The sequence below is a fragment of the Centroberyx gerrardi genome, chromosome 11 (genome assembly GCF_048128805.1).
Source record: "Centroberyx gerrardi isolate f3 chromosome 11, fCenGer3.hap1.cur.20231027, whole genome shotgun sequence".
In the NCBI taxonomy this organism is placed as follows: Eukaryota; Metazoa; Chordata; class Actinopteri; order Beryciformes; family Berycidae; genus Centroberyx; species Centroberyx gerrardi.
This window is the reverse complement of record NC_136007.1, coordinates 21,668,887-21,686,248: the sequence shown is the minus strand read 5'-3', so window position 1 is coordinate 21,686,248 and position 17,362 is coordinate 21,668,887. Positions and strand designations below refer to the sequence as shown.

At 43.1% G+C, this 17,362-nt stretch overlaps 1 protein-coding gene across 1 annotated transcript; it reads right to left on the bottom strand.

The window, feature by feature from the left end:
• Positions 1 to 402: 402 nt before the first annotated feature.
• Positions 403 to 16,188, bottom strand: ankfy1 (ankyrin repeat and FYVE domain containing 1). The gene is made up of 25 exons (XM_071900978.2): positions 16,149 to 16,188; positions 13,737 to 13,944; positions 12,486 to 12,604; positions 11,688 to 11,823; positions 11,405 to 11,528; positions 10,420 to 10,569; positions 10,129 to 10,294; positions 9,498 to 9,702; positions 9,213 to 9,281; positions 8,916 to 9,118; positions 8,711 to 8,808; positions 8,051 to 8,252; positions 7,706 to 7,804; positions 7,396 to 7,549; positions 6,682 to 6,850; positions 5,648 to 5,766; positions 4,376 to 4,532; positions 4,008 to 4,208; positions 3,711 to 3,887; positions 3,454 to 3,601; positions 2,772 to 2,862; positions 2,426 to 2,550; positions 2,136 to 2,282; positions 1,952 to 2,042; positions 403 to 1,612 (listed from the first exon to the last, which is right to left on the bottom strand). The coding sequence occupies exons 1-25, from the start codon at positions 16,156 to 16,158 to the stop codon at positions 1,480 to 1,482; spliced, it is 3,501 nt and encodes a 1,166-aa protein (XP_071757079.1). The 5' UTR covers positions 16,159 to 16,188; the 3' UTR covers positions 403 to 1,479.
• Positions 16,189 to 17,362: the final 1,174 nt, after the last annotated feature.

The window sequence follows — 17,362 nt, the reverse complement described above, 5'->3', positions numbered from 1 at the left end:
TACCTAAAGTGGCCCCACTGCCTGGCCATCCCTCCACTCCACATTCTCCATAATGATCAGAAATGTCATGTAATCTTGATAAAGTGCACCTGTTAGGCTTAGAAATCAAGAAGCATTAAATATGACGGGTCAAGACAATAACTTGACTTGAGGCAACATTAAGGGATCATGTTCACAACTCCAACGAAGACCTCATGACAGGTCAAAAATGGAATGTAATCATTTGGTGACTGATTTTGGAAACATGATTCATGATTATGACAATAATAACATGTAAAGGCTACAAATTATATGACATGCATAGGCATAATAGGTATTTTTGTAACTTCATGAAGATTATTATTTTGTTTTTGGGACAATGTTTATATTCCACTGTTGTGATACAAAAAAAAAGGGTTTCTCAGATCACATTTTCCTCATTTACCGAGTTAAAAACTGCACTTTACCACTAAATGACTTGGTCTGATGCTTATAAATGGTACACCATGTACCAACCATGTGGAAAAAAACCTTTTATAAATGAGTAATTAACATAAGCCATTTCACATATTTATCCAGTAGTGTCATCTCTCACCTGTAACTGTAAATTAATACAGTGTCAATCTTATAATTAAATTCTGAATCTCTGATTGAAGTAGATATGAACACATCTGGAACCTCTGTTTATCAAAAAAAACAAAACAAAGCTCAAGTCTTGTCCCTTAAAGTCCTACTGGTCTGTCACACTTTACCCAGTCAATACAGAATTGGGGCGATGGACAAGTGAAAGATGAAGGGTTATGAGAAAAATACATGCCGATAGCACGGCCCTCCAGAATCCAGTGATCTGTGGGCATTTGACATTCAGAGGTGGTTTACTCTGCTCTTGGTCGGCAGCAGCCTCTGCTCCCTCATGTATGTATTCATGCAGTGCCATAAAGTGTTTATCAGTGGGAAGGTCACAAAGCGAGAAAGCTCCTGAAGGTGAAATGATCCATTATCAACTCCCCACCAGAGAACAGGGTAAACCCCTCTGAAAGCTGATTTGATAATCCAATACATGTTTCATTGAATTCATCACTGAATTGAACTGACTGTGCGCAGCAATTGCTTGCTAGTGATAACTAGATCTAATCATTATCAACGTCATTGAGCTTGGAAAGACAACCTGATTAACATCTCCATGTCCAACAAACTCAGTCCCGCCGTCACCGATCTGGTGAGCTTTTCATTTTCACTTTCACATGATACTTGGATCAAAAACAAACAAACAAAAAAAACAGACAATGTTTTCACTTTCTATTTGAAAAGTCCCTCTAGAACATTAATAGTTTTTCATAGACTGGAATAGTATAGAGGTGGTGGTCCATAACTGTCTGGGGATCTCCTGTTAGTATGTCCTGCTACTGATGTCCCTTCTCCTGGCAAGCCTGACAAACGGTGCCCAGCTGGGCCTGGCGTGGCCAGCGTGGGAGGGTGGAGGATAGCCGGGCCGCTGCATTAGGATACCCCACCCAAAGTTAGCACATCAAAGCAGATGTCGCACACCCTCACAGGCTTGTTCAAGTCGAACTTGATGATGGGGATCTCCTTTATAGAGCACTTGTGGCACAACAGGCGCCCACAGTGGCGGCTGGAGTGAAAAGTCGAGGAGACAGAGGATTAATAGTTTCACACAATATGCAAACATGAACAATAAATAAAAATCATTATCTATTGCATATACAGTACTGTACAAAAGTCTTAGGCACATATAAAAAAAAAAAAAATCCATAAAGCAAAGATGCTTTCAAAAATAATGAAATGAAAAGTTTCTAAATATAAAAAAAAAAATTACTATAAAGAGCAGTCACTGACACACTAATGCAGAAAACAAATACATAAACATCTATGACAAAATGTATATAAAAAAATCTAGGGTGCCTAAGACTTTTGCACAGTACTGTATATATATAAAAAAAATACTACTAACCAGTGATGTTTCCGTGTTGTAACACCAAACTTGGCAGCACATTCATAGCAGTTGGACCCATCACACCATGGGGGCTCTTTGGACAACATATCTAAACCAACAAAAACACTGAATTATTACCGAACTTTTCAACTGTGTTTAGATTTGTTTGTGTTTAGAATATGGTAACTGTTAGAAAACTGACCTAGAAGGCGGAAGAGCAACTGTTTGGTGGCCACTTGGTAGTTGAAGATGTTGATGCCCTGATTGTTGTTGACGCCCAGCCGAGCCCCGGCCCTCACGATGGCACGGCACAGGTTAGCGTTTCCTTTCATGTAGGCCAGAAGCAGAACTGCAAGATAATCAGGAAATGTTTATTCTATCGCAAGAGCATCTTTCACTTTATAATGAGGACTACTCTTCTACTTTGACTAATGGAAACAATCAAGCAAGCCAATTCCAGTCACACAGTGATGAATCCAAAGGTTCCTCTACCTGTGTTCCCTTCATTATCTGGTTTGTCCAGAGGGTATTCAGGCATGCACTCCAGGAACAACTCAAAAATGGCGGCAGCATTCTCTTTCCCATAATGCCCCAGGACGTGCATTGGTGACTGACCCCTGGGCAGACGAAACAATCAGAGGATAAGGAAATAAGGAGTCACAAGTCTACAGAGACTTACATTAAGCTTATGCTCTAGTGTTGGAACTGTCGGTTGCATGTTTATCTAACCCCTATTTGCTACATTCTTGTTTATATTCTACTGTTTTGTTTTTATTCTACTTTTCTTTGCTGTATCTTGTTACCATTTTTTTTGTTTTTGTTAAGAGACCGAGTGTACCTGAGATTGAAGGCCTCAGCGTCAATGTTGGACTCTGTGAGAAGGGCTCGGACATTATTAAGGCGACCCTGCATCACAGCCAGGTGCAGAGCTGGGAACAGGAGGAACAAAGACAACACAATGTTATGAACAAAGGGAAAATAAACAAAAAAACAGTAATAAAGATGAACAACACCACATATATTAGAGAAGCTCTGACTGGAATTTTTGGAGTTGATACTATTGACCTACTTGAAAAAAGCAATATCTGTAGACACCAGTCCAAAACCAGCCCAGTGTTAATATACAAAGAAGAAAAAAAAGTGTACAGTGCCTCCATGTGCTTTTATTTACCTTTGGAGTAATATTTTTGTAAAAGAAAAATGCAGTGTACTGCCATCAAAAGAATGACAATCCTTACTTTGAATTTGATATGGGGGTATAACATTCTGTTCATACTGCTAAATAAAGAACCCATGCAACCCATTGTATGATGGCTAAGAGCTGATAGCTCAGCTGTTCTGCTTCTGTTCTGTTTCTCAAGAATGATGGAGTTGAATGAGGGATCAGAGCATCAACAGGCCTTCAAGCTGATTGATCATCTGTCGTTGTTTAGAATGAAAATGGGTCAATTTTGGTCACCATTTTATCAACTGGGGAATCCCCAGTTAAAAAGAAAAAAAAGAAACATGTAATAAGTTACCATTATTGCCATTCTCATCCTCAGCAGCAAAGTCTACTCCATTCTCCAGCAACACAGAGCAAATAGTAGCCAGGTCCTGCTGGGCGGCCAAGTGCAGGGCCGTCTGCCTGTGTTTGGTCAGCTCATTTACTTTGGCCCCAGCAAGCAGCTGGAAGCAGTCACACACACACACACCATTATCAACTGTACCACTATTCCAATACTTAAATTGGCATGAATAGTAAATACTGAGGACCAAAAAGATTCTGCTGTTTTACCAGGTTGCGGACAATGATCTCAGACCCAGCCTGGACAGCCAGGTGGAGAGGGGTGAGCTTGGCCGTGTCCTGAACCCTGGAGTTGACATTAGCCTGGACACTGATGAGGAACAGGACACTTTCGATATCGGAGTTCTGCACGGCCACGTGGAGGAAATTACGCCCTTTGTTGTCCACCTGGACAGAGAGAAAAAGGTCAGAGTCAGATGAGCTTCATACACAGAGCGGTCAGTTAGCTGCACTTCTTTTACACCAGTGTTAATCGATCCCTGTGGATAGAGACAATCTGAGTGCTACCTGCTCAGCAGCGCCCGGCTCCCTCTTGAGGATGGCCTCTGCAGCCTTGTTGTTCTTGTGGGTCATGGCACAGGCGAAGGGGGTCATGCCCTGGCGGTCGCGTATGTTGAGACGGATGTCCGGGTGGGAAATAAGCAGCTGGATAATGACGCTGTGCTGGTTGCTAATGGCAACGTGGATGGGAGCTCGGCCCTCTGCATCCTGGGGGAAATTGACACACACTGGGATTAAACACTGAGAAAAGGGCATGAGTTGAAATGCATGTCGTAACCGCTCATTAACTGTATGTTTTAGTGGCAGGCTCTCTGCGAGGAAGAAGTGTGAGTGGTATCAGAGAAAGCTGGGCCCAGTGACAGGGTGGGACGGACCTGTGCATTGACATTGGCTCCGAACTCCAGAAGGCACTGCACCACCTCCTCCAGTCCCCAGCTGCCTGCCAGGTGGAGGGGCGTCTGTCCATCACGGGCCTCCTCATCTCCTTCCCCATTAGGGCCTGGCCGCCTGGGGCTGTTCACATCACAGCCACTACACACACATAGATGAGGACAGGCAGAGAGTTAGACAGCTAGCTCCCTCTATCAGGTTAACATAAAGGCTAAAGACTAATGAAGCAAACTGGTTGTTCTCTATACCAGGTCAGTAAATCCCCTTGGGTTGGGATTAATATGTTCTCTATCCTTTAAACCACCATTTTTTTAACCACTACTGTCTACCCATAAATGAGACATGTTGTGATGTCATACCTATACACAGCTACCTTAAAAGGAAAAATTCACCCTCAGATACTCGACTATACTGTTAGATATCATCAATCTTGATACATTCCAGGAGTTATTTGGTGATGAAGTGTTGTAATTAACTTTTTTGGTGAACCCACTTTCCCCTCAACCTGCCTCATCTACTTCCAGTTGGTGATTTCATACATTTTCCTGAATGACTTTCCACAACTCCCAGAGAACCTGGTTGTATTCAGCTGTTGGTTGTGTAGGTGGAGAGAGCAATAGAGATAGCGATAGTGGAGCGAGAGGTTCCAGTTGATAAAAAGCAAGACTCAAAACTCAATATGTCTCGTGGCTGCATTGCATTATGGACTGTTGAGGCTACTGTCAGTGGAGAAATTGTTCTCTCTGCCTCTTCTTCGATGGATTTCTCCCTGTATGATTGTTGAACATCGGTGCGAAATGGTGAGTCTATAAAGAGACCTTGCTCTTGGTACTGATACCAAAACCTGCTGTTTACTGTTGATGTTTCAGAAAGTTGAAAAATGTTCTGTTATCAAACTCCATTGGAGCTGCGCTGGATATAATCTTGACCTGAACATACCATAACCCCTTTGCAAATCATCCACCAACAGTACAACAACGCTGTATTCTAATAAAATACAACCACAGAGTGCAATTCAAGAAGAGGGCCATCTTTAAGCAACAAACTACGGTGACATGCCCTCTCTGTTTACTCTAACAGTTGCATATACTCAAATAATCAACATATGGACATTTAAGTTTGGCAAATGTTTCTGTTTCTATATTTCTCTCTTGTATCACAATTTTAACTGGCTAAAAACTGAGACATAATCTGTGATGTTTGCTTGGCATAGATTTTTGCCCTTATCTAGTGATGGTGAGTGACAAGTGGCAGACCTGCGGATGAGGAAGCAGGCTGAGACCTCGTTGTTCTCATCCACAGCCCTGTGCAGGAGGGTCTGCTGGCAGCCTGAGGGACCTGGGCTCCAACAAGTGGCATCACAGCCATGGCGTACCTAGTGGGGACAAGCAGGGGGTGTTAAAATGCAAGAGAACACCTTCATTTCCCAGACAGTCTACTCTGTTCGCAGATTCTCACATGAACGGTGCAGATTTTTTGGTGAAACTGGCCAGCATCTGTATCATAGGATACGTGGATATCCAGATGTTTTGGAGAAGGCTGACAGGGAGCTGCGTCAGCTAACTTGCTGTGTGTTATATTGACATACAAACTTCAGCAGTGTTTAAACTGACATGAGGGTGAGTAGATAATGACAGAATTTAAATTTTTGGGTGAACTATTCCTTTAAACTAAATTACTAGAAAAGGACAGACTCTTTGAGGAGATCACCGATGGAGTGTGCAGAGTTAGTGGCTTTCAAAAGCAAGGTGAGAGGAAGAGCAGTGAGGATGAGCAGCCGAGTCCCATTAACAGCAGTCAACTTCCATCTAAATGTGGTGGATTTCAATACAGATGAGTGCATAGATCACTGGGTGGTCTCAGCTAAAAAGGGACACGGCACATACATGGACATGATGCTCTCAAGAAAAAAAAAACACAGGAGAGCAAGATGTGAATGTTTTTGATGATGCAGATACAGATAGTGATTAACAAGTGAGCTTGAATCAAATGAGGTCTGAAAATGAAATGTCAGGAGCAACGTATAGTTGTTCTGCGTAGATAGATCTGATTTTTTGTCAAAGAAGTTGACCTGGCAGAGGGAAAATTAAAAGTACATTACAATAATGAAAATATACTGGTATCAATATTGCAAGAAATTGCAATATTGATATTGCCCAGAGGACAACCACATGCACTTATAATTTGTCCACCTCTGAAGCATCATCTCATTTTATCTTCAATAAACTACTCATGATGGACCAGAGTGGTCCTATTGCCTCTAAATTGGTTGTGTATGCATTTGTCTCACCAGTGTGGATGCAATATCTTCCAAGCCGTTCTCCAAGGCCAGCCACAACGGAGGGTCACCCTTCTCATCTGCCACAGACATATCAGCTCCCCGTGTGCAGATGGCATCCACCACCAGGGGCAGCTGGTTACTGATGGCCAGCTGCAGTGCTGTCTGACCCTCCTGGGTCCTGGAATGGGGAGAAAATGACAGTTTTTTGTTTTTTTTTAAGACATGCCAGACTGGTAAGAACCAAACAATTTCCCTTAATGAGTATTAAATAACTAGATACTGGCAGACAGCGTAATTCATGCCTAAAATTAATTTGTCTGATAAATTAGCCATTCAGGGGCCCTTTCTAATTATATAATTTTAGAAAAATTATTTCCTTCTCCTAAACCGCCTCTGGTCCCATCTTAGGCAAGCATCACATTACTCCTGCATCATTCCACTGCAGATGTGTTAAGTTTCAGTGAAGGTGTCACGTGTTGGATTTGTTCTTATTAAGAGTAGATAATATATGCATAAACTTTAACGGCTTGTTTTCCCCTTTTTTGCTAGCTTACAGCGAAATTTTGTGATGAAAACATTTTGTCAGGAATCAAAGTTAAAACGCAAATTTGCATTGGAATTCTACAACCAAAAATGACGTCTAAATATTTCCATGCAAGAACCTCATGGCTCAGTTTGCAGCAACACAAATGCATTACAGCTGCAGTGTAACCCAGGCGTTACCTAACATTGATGTCCGCCTGATGCTCTAGTAGGAACAGGGCGCTCTTGCTGTCCTGTCTTTGGATGGCCATGTGCAGCAGGGTTTGCCCGTTGGACATGGTGTCATTGATAGAAGCCCCTGAGCCCAGCAGCTGAGCTGCTATGGTGTGCATACCTGACAGGGACACATTGTACATGTTATGGATCACATATACATGTCACTTTGCATATTTGCAACCAGTTTATCCAATCCAGAGACATTTTTATTCAGATAGAAATAACTGTGATAGAATTCCACCATAAACGGAGGTGTAATGTTGTTTCAGTGTACCTGTCCAGAGGGCCAAGCCCAGCACAGTCTGGTCCATGGAGTCTTTGAGGCTGAAGTCTGGAATGATCTGAAAGTTGTTGGTGGCATGAAGTGCATTGGCTGCAATAGGACCAGGAAAAAAGAATTAGGAAGCAATAAGTGCATACATTTGAGGAACTTCAAGGACATCAGACATTCCATGCACGTAGTGTAGTATAAGACATTGCTTTACACACCTACCCTTCATTCAAGAGCAACAAGTGTGCAAATCCATCCGAAAGGTAGTTTAGCTTTGCACGCAACTAAAACAACACAAGTGTGTTCCTACAAACCCAAGTCCCTCAGACTCCCCCCAGACATGCTGACCTTTCTGCTCGAGGATGACAGAGACCACATCTGGGTGGTTGTGAGCAATGGCCATGTGGAGGGGGCTCTGCAGAGCCACACCCTGGGTGTCGTCAGGCAGGGCCTTCTGGGTTTGCAGATTGGGGTTGGCCCCCTGTTGGAGCAGCTCTGCTGTCAGGCTTGCCAGGCCAGAGCGACATGCTGTGTGCAGCGGGGTCTCATCCTGTAGAGGAGGGTAAAGAGATAAGCAACATTTTTACAACAGATGAGAATTTATCCATTTTGTCACATTTTCATAACACAAGTTCTCAAGTCCTAGTATGTGATAGAGAGGCCTCTGTAAAACTGGAAGTTCCAACTGTGGAGATTCAAAGGTGGCAACGCAGGCACAAACATTCTTTTTTATACTAATATCTTTTTGTCGCCCACACAATGAAATTGGAGGGGGGGGCAGGATCGGGACATTGCAGACGCTGTGGGGACATACCATTACATGGTATGCACTTTAGCCACATAATTTCTTAATGGTAAATTCTATGCAGATAGTCTCTCTACTCACTACGTCACCCTGCTGCCCATCAATAATGTGTGAAATGTATAAATATTAATTGCAAAATGTGGTTCTGCTTTAGTGAAACAATGTCATTGTTTGGCTGAGATGTGCCTAAAGTGAATACTCACCCATTTGTTGACATGGTTGACCTTTGCCCCGTGTGTGGCCAGGAACAGAGCGGCAGCCTCACTGCCTGCCCGGGCCGCTCTCTGCAGGAGGCAGTTTCCTAGCGGAGAGAGGAGGAAAGGAGAGGAAGATGATGATGAAAATGTGTTAAAGGCACAGCCACAGTTCCATTCAGGCTTCCTGTAGAGTGAGTTTATTAAGCCGTACCTGTGGCAGTGTCAGGTGCATCGGGGTTGCTGCCTCTCTGGATGAGCTGGGCTGCAAAGCTGTTCTCGTCAAACGAGGTGCCGTTCACCACCGGTGCATCGTCTTCAAATGGGTTTACTGAGGGGTCTGAAGACACTGTGATATACTGCAGGGCCAGCCACAGAGCCGTGCTCCCCTCATGGTCCTTGAGTTCCAGGTCCAGCCTAACAAGACAGACAGATAACACCAGGTTACACCAGGACAGATAACAGAGTTCAATGATGACCAGGGTACCTTCTGTTCTCAAATACAACTCACTGTTTGCACTGTAGGAGCTGGTTGAACACTGGCTCGTTCCCTGATGCCACAGCTTCATGCAAAGGGGTTCTATAGAAGAGAACAAACAAAGCCTAAGCATCATCATACTGTTGCAGTGTAGGTGACCCAAACAAACCTTTCCCCACCCAATTATAAGGCAAGATTTCAGAGTTATGGCTTAATGTTGCCACTGATGCAACAAAAAGTCATAAAATGCAGCCAACAATCACACTCCTGACTCATGCAATCCAAATAGGTTTAGAGGGTGAAAGCTGTGTGACCCACCTGCCCTTGCTGTTCTGCATGTTGGGGTTGGCTCCAGTCTTGAGCAGGGCCTCTGCAATCCGTGCCATGCCGCTCATCACTTCCCCAGAGTGTTTCTTGGGGCTGAAGGAACAGACCAGGTGAAGGGGGGTCTCCACCGCCCCCACTGTGGCTGCATTCACCTGGGCTGAGTGGCGGATCAGGAAGGTAGAGGCAAACTCGTCACCTGGAGGGGGAGGGAGAAGGATTTACCTTTAGCACTCAGCAAAGTTCAAGTTTCTATACATGCAGTTTTTCCTTTCCATTCATTTGGCGGCCTCCCAGAGCTGGACAAGTGATCCTGCTAGAAAAAGGTAAATCCAATGAAAATTCATCAACTGGCTTTATTGCTTTCATTTATTAAATCAAAACTCTAAATACTTTAGTACCCAATTCTGTACGTGAAATAGCATTAAAAACACTTCTCTATGGAAAATGTATATTAATTAATTTGGCTGGTAAAAATTATTCTTGGCAGATACATTTTTTTACTTGACCAGACCTTGACAGGTGAGCCAAAAGGTTTTTGGACACTTTGTCTACAGGAAACACTAATACATGCTACATCATGGGTAATAGAAAAGGTGATGTTTAAGTAGTGACTCCCCCACACCTCTTTGGATAGCTTTATGCAGGAGGCTCCAGCCACTCTGGTCCACCATATCCACATCAGCTTTGTTGTTGACCAGAGTGGTGGCGATACTCTCCAATTTACGAGATAGCGCCAAGTCTAGTGCTAGGTCACCGTTGTTGTCCAGTTCATTCAGCTTGCTGGGAAGCTGAAAACAGGAAATATGAACAGAAGTGTTTTGATTCCAATCTCTGATACATTGTAATGAATGCCAAATGAAAAGCAACTGCTGTTTTGTTTTTTTTTGTTCGTAAAGGGCCGTATGGATCTGACCTGCGAGTCCATCTCGATGAGATAGAGGAAGACGACATCTTCCCGCTCAACTTTGATGGCTTTGTGGAGAGGATACTCTGTTTTGGACTTGATCATCTTGTACAGGAGTTGGGCACTCATGGTGCTGAAATCTTCTTTCCTCAGGTCATCCTGGGAAGAGAACATCAATGGACAAAAATAAAGACTTCAGGAAAAAATATCAGAATTGGCACACTTAGTAAAACCAGCAGATGGAAAAAGGTCAACAGAAAAATTGTGTTTTTTTGTGTCACCAATTTTCTTAAGCTAGAAAACCCAAACACTTATTTCTATTTTTTTTCTATAATGTATAACAGACTCTTTGGCCTGAGAGTTCTTCACTCTCCTGCACAGTGAAAAGCGGTGATCAGAGTTTCAACCAATAAAAGCAGAAAAAAGCAGATTGAGGTGTGAGAAGCCAGTGGCAGATAAGCAATTATTTTCTACAACCTAGTCATAAACATAACCTTGACCAACGCTCGGTCATGGCCTCGAGAGATTTATTATATCGTAAACGATGAGGTCCATCATAGTCAGGAGAAAACATAACTTAAATGTGCTGAAAGGGAGGAAACGGGAGGGCAATAACCCACAGAGGAACACAAGTTGAGGTGAGAAACTACTGGTTGATTCTGAGAAACAGAGGTGGCATGCACACTCCTAAATAAATGCCAGGGTCATGATTATACCTGATGCCTCAAACACTAAAGAACATTGTTAAGAGGAGTATGTAGGCTATCACATCATCCAGACAGAGAAATCAATAGCAGAGCAAATTGAGATGGTCTGATAATGTATAATTTTCCATGCATGGTCCAACAGCTCTCTCTGTACATCACTGAAGAAATTACACGTGATTCATCCACCGCTTCTCCACCCAACACAAGTATGCTACCACCCACTCACACACACACACAGCCCAAGTTGCCCAATCAGCCACTTAAGAACTCTGCCTGGAGGGACTCACCCAGTGACTGGCTATGATCTCGCCACAGTAGTTCATCAGTGTGGTGGCATTGAGCTCCTCAGCCGTCTGGTAGAAGCGAATGCAGTTCCTGACATTCACCGAGGACATCACGCCTTTTTCACACCTGCCCCAATGGAGACACAAATACATTTTCAAGCAGTTAAGCCGCATGCATTAAAACACTAGAAACACAAGATGTGACAGTAACATTGCAGCTATAGAAATGACAGGTACAACTGAAGTGTAGCCCACAGAGCACGTTTCAGTGTATGACCCTGCTCACCTCTCTCTGAGCAGCTGGAGCTGGAAGCGGTTGGCCAGCTTCATCAAGTCGATAAGAAAGGCATCATCCTCACTAAGCTCCAACTCGTCGGTGTATGCCCAGCGTAACATCGCCATGGCAACCTCAGGCTTGGCATCTGGATAACCATCATGTGATAAAGTTAGCAATTTGCACAGAGTAATCAATTGTAAAAAGGGAGAAAAGGGGAAAAGGCCAAAACAATAAATATATATATTTATTAGATACAATTGGATAAACTAGGAGTATGACTCAGAGGTTTTATGTGCTGCATTAGTAAATCATGGAAATGACACAAAAAATAGACATAGATTTCATAAATTAACAATGGATAGAAATTTTTAGAACTAGTTTAACATTGTTCAATCAGTAGTGTGCTTGTGTTTATGCTGACCTAACTGATCAGCTTATTGGAATGTAGGCAGAAAGGCCAAAACCTCACCAGAGCTAGCTGTGTCCAATAATGGACCTTGTGATGTTAATTGTCTACTTAAAGGAATCATTCACCCCAAAATGAATATTCAGTCATCATCTACTCACCCGAATGTCTGTTGAAACTCCACTGAAATCTGTAGGACCATCAAACATGCAGCACGTGTGTTTGAACTCTACAACATGGCAGAAGTGCTTGCTACTGTAAGGGCTGAGTAAGATGTGTGTTTCGTGGCCCTACGAACCTCAGTGGAGTTTCCACTGACATGGGGGTGAGTACATAATGACTGGATTTTCATCTTAGGGTGAACTAATCCTTTAACACAGTGTTGCACCAGGGCTGCTCACCAGATAGGTCCAGTTCTGAGGTGGAGGCCAGGTTGGCCAGACTCCAGACATCACTGCGAGCAGCCAACACAAACTTATGGGCACTAAGCTTCTCCCCTGCGACTTTCACCTTCAGATCACTGCAAAACAACAGACACTCATCACTGAGACCTGAAACCATTTTCCAAGGTAATATTAGTCCTGACAACAGCATTTCAAAAACAAGAAAAATGTTCTAGGTCTGCAATAATATAGAAACTAGACACTAGGAATTTCTGTTTTTGTAATGTTACAGGACATTTTTTCCATATATGGGCTGGGACAATTTTTCTCATAAATGTAGAAATAAATCTTTAGCTTTGCTTACATTTACCATTAATCTAAAGAGGACAGTATACAACATTTGAAAGCATAATAGTGCATATTTCCAAATCGATAAAAAGTACATCAATCATCGTATTACAATGTGGGTAAATGGAAATTAAAACAGCCTGTGCAATCTCTTATGAAACGTGTTTACTTGAACTTGTAGCAGCAAGTTTGCAATCAACAAAACATAATGTAGGTCTATGGAAAATACCTGAGCATAAAAGTACCAAGAACTAAAAACAGTCATTAGCTGTCCTTTCAACTTTAATAATTCTTTATATTTTAATTCCTTTTAAACTGTCTCTTCTACAGACATAGCCAGAGGTGGAGAGGTCGAGGATCATCATTTATGAAGTCAACAAAAAGCTTTAAATAGCTCCAACAGTGGTAGACTGGCACATGTTGCCACTTGTCTGGGTAATGCTGTTTTTGCTGTTGTTGGATTAGTTTACTGAACAAACTGAGTGTACCCATAAACAACATGTAGACCTATTGCTGAAAAAACATAACTTATGATAGAGGCTTTTGCACTCACCACAATTTAAATGTATGACTTGCAGTTACAGTTGGTTTTATCCATAGACTGTAGGTTTTAGCCTGTCAAGGGCCACAATGTGTGTGGAAGTTACGTGTCCGTGATAGAAGGCTGCTTAATTGCTTGAATAATTTGCAAATTAGTATGTGTCCTATTAGTAAAAGTAAAAACATTTTTTTAGTAATCATATGTAGGTCCATGTCTGCAAACAGACTCAGGTTTTATGATGCTAAGTAACAAACAGCCCATCTTCATTAATTAACCATGTAACAGACACCCAACTCCATCATAAAATTTGTAGGACTGCTGGATCCTCAAAACCTCCACCAAAACTGTCACTCATCCATCCCAAGGACTACCCCCCTCACCTGTACTGTTCCTGCTGGTAGAGGTCGCCCACGATGTCCAGCAGGCGGCTGATGAAGGTGTCTCCGGCGGCAGGGCAGGCAGAGGCCTGGCCAGGGGTCTGAGCAGCCAGGACGGCACAGCGCCTCTCTGTGTCGGCCAGCTTCTGCTGCATCTTCACATACTCCTGCCTGAGCAGGGCCAGGTGCTTCTGCAGCTTGGCCACCTCCTCTGTCCCACGTCAAGGGAAAGGGGACAGACGAAGGACAAGACAGAGGATGCAGGGAGACAAAAAAGCAGGTTAGAGAAGAACTATTTCTGAACATAGCGTTGAACTGGACTAATTAAAGCCTTTTTTACCCTACAGCTAATAAAGACACTCCAAAACACAATTGTACCAATATGACTATTAGCCAAAGCAGTGTTGGAAGGCTCTAAAGCTTCCTTGGGGCTTACATCACACTTCTAATAAGACTAAGTCTAACAGCCAGCAACATTGAATTTTGTGGAAGCATTCCTGCCGGGAATCGAACTCAGGTCTCCCAATTTAAAGTCTGCAATTTAACACTTTCACCCACGTGACAACAAGCTAAAAACATAACCATTTTTCAAGATTACTATTCTTATGGCAGTGAAGATGGAAGAGAGGGGGGAAGAGAGGAGACGGCATGTGACAAAGGTTGTGAGCTGGATTTTGCACCTACAAAGTCAAGTGTTCATCATATGTCACTTTGCCAGCTGAGCCACCCCAATATTTCATAGCATAACTTCTTATTAGGAGCACTTTGCCATGTCATGCCACTTTCACAAAAACCCTAGATTTTAAGCAACCCCCTGTGTATGGCATACATGGAGCAAAATGTATGTTATTAAAAACTGACTGTAACAGAATCAAATAAGAGTAATTGTGTTTTTGGTGAATAACTTCCCTTTCTTCTAATTGGAATAGGACTTTCTACAGAGCTTGGTGTCACAAGCATGATTCATGCCTGAGCCAAGACTGCACATAATTTCACTGAGGCCCATTTCCTTCCCTTTCAACCAGTAAAGTTTTAGTGAAGACAGAATGCTGAGGAGGCACATTACTTTGTCCTCCCTCGTAAACCGTTACTGGCATTGCTACTGGTCATGAGGAACAGAGGGGGAGCTTCTCAACACCACCTGATCAGCCCAACACAGGAAGGGCTGTATGCTGGGGCAGCAGCTTAGAACTGCACTGACCAACCAGCGGACCAATTCCCATATAATGCTACAATCCACTTTAATGTTGCAGGACTATTATTTTGTGTGCATTTCTGATGCTTATAAAGTAAGGGTTTATCTCCAACTCTGATAGCCTGGCCCCATGTACAATGAATTATTTATATTTAAGCAAAAAATCCAACCTAAAACACCACTTGCATGTAGCATATGATACTGAGGAGTTAAGTCAAGAGGTGTGACCATGATCTAGTCTCTCCCAAACTTAGTAAAAAAACGACCCTGGGCTGTTATATAATAAAACTATCTAGAGATTTCCAATTGACAACAGAAGACAGATGTTGTAGGGTGACTTTACAGGGAGATATTTGCATTCTCTGTTTTGTAGGAAAGAGATAGAAAGCAGATTTTGTGGACTTCAACAAGTCCTCACAATCTGCTTTCTGATTCATTGCCAATGGAGGAGCTCCACAAGCAGTGCCTGGTTTACAGCACAGACTGGACTGCTCGTTCTCTCGATTCAAGCTTTTAAGTAGATTTTCTTTAAGCAGGCACACAGAGCACACATCCCCTTGTGACTAAGCCATATACTGTATGTGGTGCACTTGGCACTGCCACTCCTTCCTAGTGGTGGAGATGATACCTGACAGGGAGTGACACCTGTCCTGTGGGGTCTCCTGTCCCGTACCACTAACCTTACAGATTTGTTCAGAACAGACACTTCAGAACGACAACAAGCATGCCTTCATGGCTTCATGCACAACATAGTCGTTGCTACTCAAGTGTTATTAAGACAGTAGATCATGTATGACAGTAGAGGTTAGTGCGATCCATAACGTTGACATTTAAACGTCTGAGCTAGCTAATCATTCCTAACATTACATGCCAATTCTGTCAGTTAACACTAGGTTGGTTAGTTAGCTAGCTAACCAGTTAGCTGCCCAGACTAAATTTGATCTCCGCAGTCCAACCCAGCACCACCTCTGACTTGCTTGGCTAGCTCGTAGTAGCCGTCAAATAAAATATAGCTAGCAACATCAACGAGAGCTAACGACAGCTTGCTAACCAGCTGAATGTGACAAGACGAGTAACGCGGTGCATTGTATTTTCAACTGCAGTAAACGCATGGTCCATTAAATTGCCTAGACACTAGTTGCTTCGGTCCTATAGTTCAACACGCATACCACAATGAAAGGGAGTGTACCATTAAATAGTCAAAAAAGCCAATCTCATACCTTCCGCCATGTTGCCTAGCGTTAGCTCCGTGGCCTGGTGGTTCTCTATCGCGATATGACGAGGAGGCTGGCAGTGGACCAGTGGACACTGATGCCGCGTTCAAGTGATTCTCAAAAACTCGTTAGTTGGTAATTTATCACATGACCATTTTTAACTGTAATAATTGAATTAACTATATAACGTAAAGGTTAGTCACAGGTTACAACTCACACATTACATTTCATTGTAAGCGGGAAAGTTTCTGAAATTGTCCATTGAACGACTGTCGAAAGTATGTTGCCTTCAGGTGTTCCTAGTAAGCTCGTACTTCTGATGTCAAATAACATAATTATGATGTGTCACGCAAATAGACGCTGTAGGTAGCGGAGCAAAGCAACCGCATCTAATATCATTTGCCATCAAAACGTCCAAATCCGCTCATATCGACAAAATTAATGGGGACAAAGTGGAGCATTGACTGATGCTGGCTGAGAACATGTTTATTATGTGGTCAATGTGATAAATGATTAGACATAGGTCACCAAACAACCAGCTTAGAATGAACATTGATCATGAATGCTTCTCTGGTGTCCCTTTTTTCGACATGGCTTTGTATGGCTTTCAAATAGAATTCTGGCAATTGTGCTTGATTTGGACTCAGTTAAGCAAAGCGGCAAGTGCCACCTTACCATACCCAACTGATGCCCATTTAGCTGACATTCTTATCCAGAGTCACTTACAATGAGTGAGTATGTTGGAGTTTGGTGCCTTGCTCAAGGACACTTCAACAGGACACATAGCTGTTGCTGTGATGGAATCTGAGACCTTCCAGTTACAACATAGTCTCTTTAACAACTACAGGCTGCTACCCTGCTGCCACAAGGAGACAAAGCTTTGGCGGGACTCGGGGGCCAGTGGGGGCACACATGGTTGTTCCCTGGGAATGTCAGATGGAGGAGGCCAATGATGGGAAAAGGGCCCAGATGAGTGCTGCAGGCTGGGGTGACAGGGACAGTGTGTGCCCATCAGGGTGGGTGACAGAGGGCTCACAGGTCAGTCTCTCTCTGCAGGGCCTACAGTGCATAAGAGGGGGGCCATTAAAAACAGATGCTGCAGAGGGCCTCGGTATGGGTGTGGATTAAGAGCAAACAGAGGAACTGTACACATACTACTTGGGCATTTTGACTACAACTTTGACAGAAGCTGGGGACTGATCAGACCCAGCTGGGTCGCC

What these genes read in the sequence shown, in the direction of transcription:
- ankfy1 (XM_071900978.2), bottom strand. An exon ending in CAGCTCCTACAGTGCAAACA is followed by an intron (nt 9,119 to 9,212) that starts GTGAGTTGTATT and finishes CTGTCTTGTTAG; the next exon opens with GCTGGACCTGGAACTCAAGG. An exon ending in GCTGAGGCCTTCAATCTCAG is followed by an intron (nt 2,551 to 2,771) that starts GTACACTCGGTC and finishes TCGTCTGCCCAG; the next exon opens with GGGTCAGTCACCAATGCACG.